The 11,859-nt window shown below is 46.3% G+C and overlaps 2 protein-coding genes across 2 annotated transcripts; both read left to right on the forward strand.

Moving 5' to 3' along the window:
- Positions 1–2,200: 2,200 nt before the first annotated feature.
- On the forward strand, positions 2,201–5,036 carry LOC125520675 (Pentatricopeptide repeat (PPR) superfamily protein). The gene is made up of 2 exons (XM_048685639.2): positions 2,201–3,215; positions 3,334–5,036. Exons 1-2 carry the CDS (start codon positions 2,298–2,300, stop codon positions 3,946–3,948), a joined length of 1,533 nt encoding a protein of 510 aa, XP_048541596.1. The 5' UTR covers positions 2,201–2,297; the 3' UTR covers positions 3,949–5,036.
- A 222-nt stretch (positions 5,037–5,258) lies between these two features.
- Positions 5,259–9,397, forward strand: LOC125520674 (oligopeptide transporter 7). Its single transcript, XM_048685638.2, has 6 exons — positions 5,259–5,853; positions 5,946–6,537; positions 7,395–7,964; positions 8,041–8,296; positions 8,383–8,565; positions 8,658–9,397. The coding sequence occupies exons 1-6, from the start codon at positions 5,745–5,747 to the stop codon at positions 9,273–9,275; spliced, it is 2,328 nt and encodes a 775-aa protein (XP_048541595.2). The 5' UTR covers positions 5,259–5,744; the 3' UTR covers positions 9,276–9,397.
- The last annotated feature ends 2,462 nt before the right edge of the window (positions 9,398–11,859 follow it).

Genomic DNA, 11,859 nt, shown 5'->3' on the forward strand with positions numbered 1-11,859 from the left:
AGTGTTCCTCCAAATCATTGTGCTCCACGCCAGGAAACCTCCGGACCCCTGTAAGCAAACCTCTCAAGTGCATGACCTTACTACAATTTTTGTGTATGTTGATAGCGCCAGCCCAAGTTTTGTCAATACTCTCTCTGTGTTAAAATATAGTGTGTATAGATTTAACAGTAAGTTAATTTTTGCAAAGTTTGATAAGATTACTATAAACTTGGCCAACCTTCATAAAATTTTACTTCAAACAAAATCTATATGCACTGTTTTTTGGAATGCGGATAGTAGTCGCATAGTTCATGATTAAATGTACTAGACCTATTAAGATTTTAATGTTTTGGTGGAGTAAAGTTTACGTCACCGTTGAAGTGATCAGCGTAGATTCCTCTTATTACTTTTGAGAAGCCACATGAACCAACCTATATATCACTGACTTATTCTGTTCTTTGGATATGTGTGCAGGCAATTATATTCGTCCAGAAACCTGTGGCCGTAAATAAACCATGTACTGAGTTCGAAAATTGTGTGCGTGTTAATTAGATCATTACTCATCAAGGTTATTCAGTTTCCCAAGCAATGAAATGAAGCTGGAAAAAGTGTACCACCGGGAATCAAGGTTTGGCAGCTCAAAGGATGTGTTGCTAATTGTAATCCATGCTGGTTCATCAATGGGAAAGTTTAATGTCTCCTTTTAAGTGCCTTTTGACAGAAGTATAGTGAATTTGCAATCTTTCAATATTATTATCACAAGTGGTTTTCCAGAATGCCTGATTTTGTAGAATCAATATTTCCTACAAACACTTACTTCTACATGACAACTGTGCGCAACAAGGCGTATCAAGAATTTTGAGGTCTCGCTGCGAAAGACAAAACGAGTCCTTTAAATCTTTATAAAAAGTTGGATAACTTACAATATAGAAATCTAAAACATTGTTATGGACTTGCGTCTGTGAGTCGCCCATCGACATAACTTGCGGCAATGACTTGCGGAGGGAGAGACGATCTCGAGATGAATAGCAAAATTGTGAATGAGTTGACGAAGAGACACATTGTGTTTGTAAGTTTTGTTACTTGTCGATGGAAAATATTTGCCACTCCCCCTATACAATACACTTGCATGAAAACTTAGTTATGTTTTGTACGTTTTATACCTTGTCGATGAAAACTTAGATATGTTTTGTAAGTTTTATACCTTGTCGGTCAAATTATTCATGCACATAGATCCTTCCACTTGAATCTATGCACCACATATGCTGCCTAAAATTAGGTATGCATAATCATCGTCAGGATGTTCATTTTTGCTCTTGTTTTTTTGGGGGGGTTGTGGGTTTTTTCACGCTAAGTTGTGGTATTTTAGTTGAAAAAAGTTGCTTTTTCCTTAGAAAGAGAGAGAGAGAGAGAGAGAGAGAGAGAGAGAGAGAGAGAGTTGTGGTATTCTATTAAGGGCCTATTTTCTTCGCAGGAGCTATATGTAGCCCATCTCGCCGACAGCGTGACATTATTTGGCCAACCCATTACTGTAGCTGAGCGTGTGTTTTTTTCCTGCAGTTTTTTATCTGATTTCACTTAGTTTTTTGGGTTTTCTTCATTTCTTTCTATGGTTTTCTTTGGGTTTTCTTGTTTCCTTTTCTTTTTTCTTTTTTTCTTTGGTTTTCTTTGTGTCTTTCTTGGTTTTCACCGGTTTTTCATTCTTTTTTGAACACACATCTACTTTTCGTACACATTTTAATTTTTTTTGTATACATAAAGAAAAAAATTATACACAATTCAAAATTTTCAAATATATGATTAACATTTGTTTCAAATGCATATTTTGATGTCAACCCTTTTTCATTCACATTGTACATTTTTTGTATACATCTAAATTTTTTATATACGTTTAAAAACTTTAAATACATGTGTTGACATTTTTGCAAATACGTGTTAAAAAATAGGAATACATATTGAAACATTCGACTTATTTTATAGTACTCCCTCCGTTTCTAAATACTCCCTCTGTTCCATAATATAGGAGTGTTTTTGATACTATACTAGTGCCAAAAACGTTTTTATATTATGGGACAAAGGAAGTATAAGTCTTTTTAAAGATTCTAATGTGGACTACATATGGAGCAACATGAGCGAATCTACACTCTAAAATATGTCTATATACATTCGTATGTAGTCCTTACTGAAATCTCCCGAAAGACTTATATTTAGGAAGTATATATAAGTCTTTTTAGAGAGAAGGCCGCTGGGCCCTGTTCACTTATATTCGACTTACACTTGGATGGGCCTTTGACGACCCGCGCAGCGTGGTTCGTTCCATGGAGGAAGTGAAGCGGCTACACGCGCGCTTGCTCCGCCGCGGCGAGCGCCGCCTGCAGCCGCTCCTCCTCCGCGTCCTCGCCGCCGGCGACCTCCGCTACGCCGCGCTCCTCCTCGCCTCCTCGCCCCCCTCCGCCACTCTCCACGACCGCCTCCTCCAGGCGCTCGCCGCCTCGCGCAGCCCGCTCCTCCTCCGCTCCTTCTCCCGCGCGCACCGCCTCCGCCTGCTCACCCCTCTCTCCTTCACCTTCCTCCTCTCCTCCGCCCCCTCCTCCGCGCCCTTCGCGCTCTCCGCCCACGCCCTGCTGCTCAAGTCCGGCCACCTCGCGCCCGGCGACCCCTTCCTCGGCTCCGCGCTCGTCTCCTTCTACGCCAGGAACCGCCTCCTGCGCGACGCCAGGCGGGTGTTCGACGAAATGCCGCGCAGGGACACCGCCGTGAGCAACGCGCTGCTCTCGGCCTACGCCAGGGCCGGCCTCCTCGACGCCGCGGAGAAGCTGTTCGGGGAAATGCCGGACCGGAACGTGGTCTCGTGGACCGCCATGGTGTCTGGGTACGCGCAGAACGGGCGGCACGAGGAGGCGGTGGGGGCGTTCCTGAAGATGTGGGAGGGGGCAGGGGTGCAGCCGAATGAGCTTACGGTGAGCAGCGTGCTGCCCGCGTGCGCGGCTGTTGGGGCCATGGAGCTTGGGAGGAAGGTGGAGGAGTATGCGAGGGGCAAAGGCCACCTGAGGAATGTGTATGTGGCCAATGCACTGCTGGAGATGTATGCCAAGTGTGGCAGCATCCAAAGAGCTTGGCAGGTGTTTCAGGGGATCCGTCGTCGGCGAGATCTCTGTTCTTGGAACTCAATGATCATGGCATTTGCCTTGCATGGCTCGTGGAGGGAAGCACTTGCCTTGTTCCATAAGTTGCGGGTGAGGATTTCTTCCTTGAATTGTATTTTACTCCTATATTTTCGCACTAACACATCATCACTTTCTTGCCTTGCTCATTCCTCAGTGTGGAACTTGATTCTTATTTTACTGTGTCCAGATGACAGGGGTCAAACCAGATGGTATCACATTTGTTGGAGTCATTTTGGCTTGCACTCATGGAGGTTTGGTGGATGAAGGCAAGCTACTCTTCAACTCAATGGAAGCGGAATTTAGTCTTACTCCAAGAATCGAGCACTATGGTTGCATGGTTGATCTGCTTGGGCGTGCTGGTCTCCTAAATGAAGCCTACAGTATGATAGCAAGCATGCCAGTGGAGCCTGACGCCGTCATCTGGGGAGCCTTGCTCGGTGCCTGCAGCTTCCATGGAAACGTAGAACTAGCGGAAGTAGCAGTAAACAAACTCATCTTTCTCGAGCCACAAAACACTGGAAATCTGGTGATCCTGTCAAACATATACGCGTCGTCTGGAAAATGGGACGGTGTTGCCCAGGTATGGAAGTTACTCAAGGAGAAAGACCACAAGAAATCAGCTGGGTACAGCTTCATAGAGCTAGATGGCAGGATGCACAAGTTCCTTGTTGAGGATAAGTCGCATCCAAGATTTGTGGAGGTGTACAGCACCCTTGACAGTGTCACAATGCTCATGAAGCTTGTCGGACTAGAAAATGAGGAAGAAGCGGAACAGCTGTTTCTGTCACCTATAGAGATCTAAATTCCTAGAGATGTGAAGAGACTGTGATCATAAAAGTGATCTGTGATTGCCCATGAACCGCTCTGATCTGATCTTCCAAGTCAAATTGATGTGGCAAGGGATTCTTCAAAAGGTGGCAACAGAAGGAATGCCAAATCAGGTCAGTGCGTAGCACCACCTGGGCATCGACTCTTCTCTTCTTGCTGCTATAAATCAAAATGGCCGTTCATGCTGCGCTTGTTATTAAGATGCACAGACGACCGAGAATTGCAGACGAAGCATATAATTTCAAGATACATCCCAACAAGGTACATTTATTCTGGAATAATGAAATCCACATACGAGAACTGATATGACAAGTAAATGAGCACAGAGTACAGAAACATACAGATGTGTTGAGGCTATATAATTTGGTTGAGTCTGTGTGCTTCATTGCTGCTACACTATGTAGTGTCTTGAGCAGAGGCGGAGCCAACCCTCCTTTCCCTTCTGGATCTTTGGCATTTGGCAAGTTATAGCTGCAACCTGCAACAACTCTGAGGCGAGTTTTCCCAAAAGAACATCATTGTCAGTTAGTTGCGCTGTTGTATAGAGGTGTTAGTTGCGCTGTTTCATAGAGGTGGTTGACCTGCCGAGCCTGGACCTCTCGGGGTCACCGGCCACCAGTGGTCTTGAGAACCAGATGATAATTCCAACAAGGTGCATCTCGTTTCATGAACGAGGCCATGCCTGTAATACCACCGTCCCTCCTGATGTGTTCAATCGCGGTTTATTACTCAATTTGATTTATTATTGAGCTAATAAAAGTAGTAACAGATATAGAGAGTTTGTTTATAGCTCCCGTGCACTTGCAGGATGCAGCAATTATCTGGACCGGCCTTTTTTTTTTGTCAAGATCTATGTTGTTTATAGCACCCGTGCACATGCAGGATGCAGCCATTATCTGGACCGGCCTTTTTTTGTCAAGATCTATGTTGGAATCTTGGAAACTGCTCGTTTGGAGAACATAATAAAAATGTCTAGAATTGTCTTTCCTGTTCGGCACAACATGTCAATCTGTAGTTATTTTTTGGGGTTTTGCTAAATGTCATGTCTGAATTTTTGGTTGATGTCAGTTTGGTGGGGGCGACGTGAGGAGCTCAGCGACGTCGACCCTGGCGATGCCTGGCAAGGCTGAGATAGGACCTCGCTCGAGACAGGACAACGCTAAGAGGGCAGCAAGCTGTGGTGTCCAGGCTAAGGCGAGGAAGCAGGTTGACGGGTGCGGGTCAGGGAGGAGGGAGGGGGGTGGGGGTGGGGGCTTTGCGGGTGTCGTCGGCACTGCTACGGATAAGCTGGGCTTACAGGGGTGGTCGCGGTGGAGACAAGCAGAAGGGGTGAGGGGAGGATGAGGCGGCAAGGCGGCCTGTGACAGCGCGTGCTGGCCGCGGGGGTGTAGTCAGACGGATGGGGCGGGGTCGATGGTTCGGCGGGAGGAAGAAGAAAGAGAGGTCCAGTGTGGCGCGGTTGTGGCTGTTGGATGGCGATCCAACGACCGAATTGGTACGTTGAAAATATGGTGTTGGTAGAGTCGTACTGGCTGATACCCAAGTCGTAGTCGAACATTAACTATTCGTTGAGAAACGGACGTACTCGTCGACCCAGACCACGTTGTTGCTACGCTCCTATGGATGCCCGCTGAACCTGGCCGGGAACGTGGCTGCTGATGGATGTTTCCTAGATCTCGACGTTCCAAAGTCCAAACCTTCCAAAACAGTACTACGATGCAGAGACGACAGCTGAAGCAGTAGAGACTAGCCAGCTTGAGACAGATAACCATGGCGTCCTCCTCCCACTTCCACTCCCAGTCCCACCAAGAAGAGGAAGAAGAGGACGAGCATGGCCACGGCGGCGGCCATGGCGACCAGATCACCGCCCCACTCCTCCGTGAGCCGCCTCCTCTCATGCTTAGCTCCGTCCGTGCACGCACCCCTGCTACGCCAGCTGACCATTTCTGCTCTGCTCTTCTCATGGCGCAGCGAACCGGCCGTCAACGTTGCAGAACTCGCCGGAGCGCCACGACGACGGCCATGGCAGATCGTCGGAGAACTCGCCGATCGAGCAGGTGGCGCTGACGGTCCCCGTGGGCGACGACCCGGACACGCCGGTGTTGACGTTCCGGATGTGGGTGCTGGGCATGGCGTCCTGCGCCGTGCTCTCCTTCCTCAACCAGTTCTTCTGGTACCGCAAGGAGCCGCTCACCATCACCGCCATCTCCGCGCAGATCGCCGTCGTGCCGCTCGGCCGCCTCATGGCCGCGGCGCTGCCAGAGCGGGCCTTCCTCCGCGGCTCGCGCTGGGAGTTCACCCTCAACCCAGGGCCGTTCAACGTGAAGGAGCACGTGCTGATCACCATCTTCGCCAACGCCGGCGCCGGCACCGTCTACGCCATCCACGTGGTCACCGCCGTCCGCGTCTTCTACGGCAAAAACCTCACCTTCTTCGTCTCCCTCCTCGTGGTGCTCACCACGCAGGTGCTTGGGTTCGGGTGGGCGGGGATTTTCCGGCGGTACCTCGTGGAGCCGGCGGCCATGTGGTGGCCGTCCAACCTCGTGCAGGTCTCCCTCTTCAGGTACACACGCTTCCCCTCTCCGGCAGGCAACTTCATTTTCGAATTTTTCATTGCCTTATTACATGGCCAAATTTAATTGGCCGGTCAAAATGATGCACTCAGAAAGAAACTAGGTTAACAATTTGATCATGAATTCTTTTCTTAAAACTTGTGTACAATTACTGGTGTTTGATGCGTGCAAGCAATGTATATATGCCTCTGTTTAAACTGCCAAAACGTCTTATATTTATGAACAGAGGGTGTACTTGCTATATGCTTCCAAGTAGTAGGAGATTTGAATTTTGAGCAAATTGGCATAAGCTATTGTTGGTGTGGAGAAGTAGACACCTCATGTGGGTCATGACACGTCAGGCTGGCCCTGCTTAATTACATCCAAGAAAATTAGATGATTGCAACAGCTTAGCCACCCAAAGATTCTGAACACAACCATAAAACTCAGGATTAAGAGAGAAAAAAAAACTCCGATCGAGGATTAAATTAGCATATGGCCCCTGTGAGTTGTTGGGGCCATCGAGGCCATCCTCATTTTAAGTCAATGGCATTTTTTTCAGTTAACACCACTTGAGAGTAATATATAGCTTAAGGTTCCTGGTTCTGACAACGACTACTGAATGGTATCATGCTGACATGCTCATGCCTTCCATTCATTGAAAAAACATGGAGAAAATAAAGAAATCCCGTGTCCATCTCAGGGAAATACAGTGACCTAATTAAGACAGGCAGAATAAGATTAGCACAAACATTTATTTGCTTTGACGATCAGAGAAATCAATGGTTTGAATAATATATACTGAATATGTTTGAGCAGTTTTCCCTGAGAAGTGAGAACTCATGCTTTCAATGCATATTCCCACCAGGGCACTCCACGAGGATGAAAGGCGGCGAAAAGGGGGCTTCACGCGCAACCAGTTCTTCCTGGTGGCGTTCGCCTGCAGCTTCGCATACTACGCCTTCCCAGGCTACCTGTTCCAGATGCTCACCTCACTCTCCTGGATCTGCTGGGTGTTCCCCAACTCAGTGTTCGCCCAGCAGCTCGGCTCAGGTCTCCACGGGCTCGGCATCGCCGCAATCGGCCTTGACTGGGCATCCATCTCCAGCTATCTAGGAAGCCCTCTCGTCAGCCCCTGGTTCGCCACTGCGAATGTCGCTGCAGGCTTCTTCATCGTCATGTACATCATCGTGCCTATTGGGTACTGGTTTGATTTCTACAAGGCGCAGACCTTCCCCATCTTCTCTTCCGGTCTTTTCACCTCCGGCGGGCAGAAGTACAACATCTCAGCTATCGTGGACGACAATTTCCATCTAGATACAGAGGCATATGAGAAAAACGGTCCACTGTACCTCAGCACTCTCTTTGCTGTCACATATGGTATCGGTTTCGCGTCACTTACCGCGACGATTGTTCATGTCCTCCTGTTCCATGGAAGGTAAAATCCTGTCAGTTTGTTGTGCACAATCACATGGTTGCGGCAACTAATTAAGAATCAAAATGCTTGTGTCCAGGGAAATTTTGCAGCTAAGCAGATCAGCTTTTCAAGGGAAAAGTGTGGACATACATACAAAGCTAATGAGGAGATACAAGCAGGTCCCTGAGTGGTGGTTCATCTGCATCCTTGTAGTTAACATTGCCGTCACTGTATTCGCTTGCGAATACTACATAGAGCAGCTCCAGCTGCCCTGGTGGGGTGTGTTACTTGCATGCGCCATTGCATTTTTCTTCACCCTCCCAATTGGAATTATCACAGCAACAACAAACCAGGTAAGGATTCTATCAACTTTCATCACGGCATGCCATACGTATCTGAAGCACCAAATCCACAACTCACATTCTTCCACTGTATGCAGACCCCAGGACTGAACATCATCACAGAGTACATCATCGGGTACTTGTACCCCGGACGACCCGTCGCAAATATGTGCTTCAAGGTATACGGTTATATCAGCATGCACCAAGCTCTGATGTTTCTGCAAGATTTTAAGTTGGGCCACTACATGAAGATTCCCCCAAGGACCATGTTTATGGCTCAGGTAAGCTCTGTTTGGCCATCATAGTGTATTTAACATTTCCACTGCATAAGTGCACAGAAGGCATTAAGCATCAATATTTTGGAACATGGCAGGTGGTCGGAACAATGATCGCGGCATTCGTGTACCTTGGGACAGCATGGTGGCTGATGGACACAATCCCCAACATCTGCGACATTGAGCTACTCTCAGCGGGCAGCCCTTGGACCTGCCCCGGTGATCATGTGTTCTATGACGCGTCGGTCATATGGGGTCTTATTGGCCCGCGCAGAATATTCGGGGACTTGGGAACTTACGCGGCAGTGAACTGGTTCTTCTTGGGGGGAGCCGTCGCCCCGCTCCTCGTATGGTTAGCGCACAGGGCATTCCCAGGCCAGAACTGGATCGTACTCATCAACATGCCCGTGATGCTGGGTTCCATCTTCCAGATGCCACCCGCCACAGCAGTTAACTACACCACATGGATACTGATTGGGTTTCTATCAGGTTATGTGGTATATAGATATCGACGTGACTGGTGGGAGCGACACAATTATCTGCTTTCAGGTGCACTAGATGCTGGTTTGGCATTCATGGCCGTGTTAATTTACCTGTGCCTAGGCTTGGAGAACATCAGTTTGAACTGGTGGGGAAATGACTTGGATGGATGTCCCTTGGCTTCTTGCCCCACTGCTAAAGGTATAGTTGTCAAGGGCTGCCCAGTGTACAACTAAGCATCTTCTCATCTGCGGCGGCCGACGCTGGAAAAATTGGAATTGTGAGCAAGCAGAGATCGATGTAAATAGCGAATGTTTGTTTGGACCTTTTAAAGATGAGAAATGGGTTTTATTTTATATTCTATTGTGCAAAGTACCACAAAGATTGCCTGAAGAACAATCTTTAGTGGCAACAGGTTTTCACTGCCAAATTAACTGTTATCCCAGCTACTAGTAAATAACTGATTCCTTGATTGTTTGAAGTCCAGTAAAAGCAGGTAGCACGGGACTTGCAAGTTGCAAGTTTTTAACTGAAATTTCTGAATTTCTCACACACAATGTACCACAACTAGTATCTTTATGACTGCAAATTCTTATTCTTTGTTCGAAAAAAAAAACCCGGTTCCATTCACCAGAATGAAACCCTTGCAAGGTGCAAAAGCAGTACGCAAATTCCTCGACTTGTCCGTTGCCATTATATGACTGCAATTTTGTTACTCTACACAGAGATAATGATAGAGGGAACGCTCAACTACTCCTCTGACATTAGCAGTCCAGATTTCTCCCCTCCAAAAACTGAAATGGAACCATGTTGTATTACATCAATATATGGAAGGAATACGGTAATAATCTTCTTATTTCACGGTGACAGACCACAGTGCCAAGAATTTTCTTCAGAAAGTACTGATGACAACTTGACAGAATAAGAAGTTTTAGGCTTGCAGGCGTAGTCTACACATCGCATTACTAACTATTCACAGTAGGGTTTACTAACTATTCACAGTAGGGTTTACTCTAATCCACGTGCCGAGCTACGGGGTGGTCGGGGACTGACAAAATTGAACTGGATTGGAGGGCTGGCCAGCGGTAAGCCGGCAAGGCATGGCTCGGTGCTGGAGACGACGAGGCCGAGGGACTGGTATATTCTACCCGCTCTCGCTTGGGCTGGACCATATGACGCCCAGAGCTCGATAGCTACTACTCCCTCCGTTCGGAATTACTTGTCACGGAAATGAATGTATCTAGACGTATTTTAGTTGTAGATACATCAATTTTTATCTACTTTTGAGACAAGTAATTTGGAATGGAGGGAGTACTACCATATATTGTTGGGCCGTTCCATTCTGCGTGTATCCTACCTGGGCCTTGGGCTGGACAATTTTTTTATTGTTCTTGCTTTCCATTCTCTCCATCAATAGCATTTTGTTTTGCTAAAATAAAATATCAATAGCATGTTCAATCGGCTCATTAGTTTAGTAGCTTGAATGTCGAGGCTCACAATTTAGCGAAGTATTTTATCGCTCCCTTTTCTTTTGTCGCTGAGCTCTTTTTTCCCCTCGTTGAATTACTTCACAAGTGTGTGTTTTAGATTTTTAATGTGATCGTTCCAACTAATAATCTTAAAAGTTGTTCAAAAGAAAGTATTTACCTTTTATTTGCTGATGCGATCTAGCATTTTTTTTCATACTTATGGCCCCAAAATGAGACTTGAGTACTTTTCTTATATTGTACTGCATTTAAATTTTTGTTTCACTCGCCATTGTGAATTATGCTATATGTACTTTTTTTGTGATAGTTGTGAAATGGACTGCGAGCATTGTTCATTTATTCGTATGCGTCGCATTTAGGATGTGAATAGTCCTGTATGAACCTTTGTGCTCTCTCGTTACAATCACACCAACGTTCCGTGAGGGCTAGGTATTCCATTGACATTATACGAATTGCTCATGACAACTAAATTGTTGTTTCACATATTGATGGTTTTTATAGTCACTCGGAATTGTTCGATTGGTGATCATGAATTGTTTAGGAGCACTAGTTATTCATTTTGTGCTAGTAATAGTGAATTATTACACAAGAACTAAAAATGTGTTCCACTAGTAATTGTGAATTGTTCCGTGTGTACTAAAATTTTGTTCCGAGAGTAATCATAAATTATCCACTTGCGCTAAATTTGTGTTCAGCATGCTTGAACTTTTTTTTATAATAGGAATTAATATTTTCCATGGCCACTAACCGTTTCTTCCACTAATGTGCCAATGTGTGTCGGCCTCCCGGCGTGACGCCACGCCGGTGATGAGTTGTCAGCCGCACCGGGCAGCAACCCCATCACAAAGTCTCTTGAACAAAGAAGATCGTTGGAGTACATTGATGTCATGTTAATTAGAACCAGGCGTGCCAAATAAAGCATGCCAAATCCACAAGTCATTCGTTGCCACTTGCCATTGCTTCAAGTATGATGGTGATCACTTTGACCTGATCTTGGTATTAACTACGCATACCTTTTGGGTAGTTCTTCCATTGTCAGTGCATGCAATCAACTGAATCCAGCATACATGGGAATCCTCTTGATGCTCTAATTTCCAACAATATTTTTGTATGTCCACCATAGTTGGCTCTCTTAGGTACTATGGTCCAAACACCATCACCATAGTGCGTGCAAATTGCACCGTGTGTGTTCAGGACTGTGGTCTCTTCCACCAGATTTCAGTATCAATTACATCTATGGCCTTACCATAAGCAAGCATCATAAGAGCGGTTGTGCATTTCTGCAGAGGAGAGAAAGAAAGTTTTTTGCAACAATCCTTCCTCGGCTTGAATT

Source organism: Triticum urartu, chromosome 7A (assembly GCF_056163025.1).
Source record: "Triticum urartu cultivar PI428250 chromosome 7A, HENAU_Tu73, whole genome shotgun sequence".
In the NCBI taxonomy this organism is placed as follows: Eukaryota; Viridiplantae; Streptophyta; class Magnoliopsida; order Poales; family Poaceae; genus Triticum; species Triticum urartu.

Excerpts from the sequence above, each read along its gene's own strand:
- LOC125520674 (XM_048685638.2), top strand. The coding sequence starts at position 5,745 with ATGGCGTCCTCCTCCCACTTCCACTCCCAGTCCCACCAAGAAGAGGAA. Across the intron at positions 6,538-7,394 it reads GTGCAGGTCTCCCTCTTCAG|GGCACTCCACGAGGATGAAA; the intron begins GTACACACGCTT and ends TATTCCCACCAG. Across the intron at positions 7,965-8,040 it reads GTCCTCCTGTTCCATGGAAG|GGAAATTTTGCAGCTAAGCA; the intron begins GTAAAATCCTGT and ends GCTTGTGTCCAG.
- LOC125520675 (XM_048685639.2), top strand. The coding sequence starts at position 2,298 with ATGGAGGAAGTGAAGCGGCTACACGCGCGCTTGCTCCGCCGCGGCGAG. Across the intron at positions 3,216-3,333 it reads CCTTGTTCCATAAGTTGCGG|ATGACAGGGGTCAAACCAGA; the intron begins GTGAGGATTTCT and ends TACTGTGTCCAG.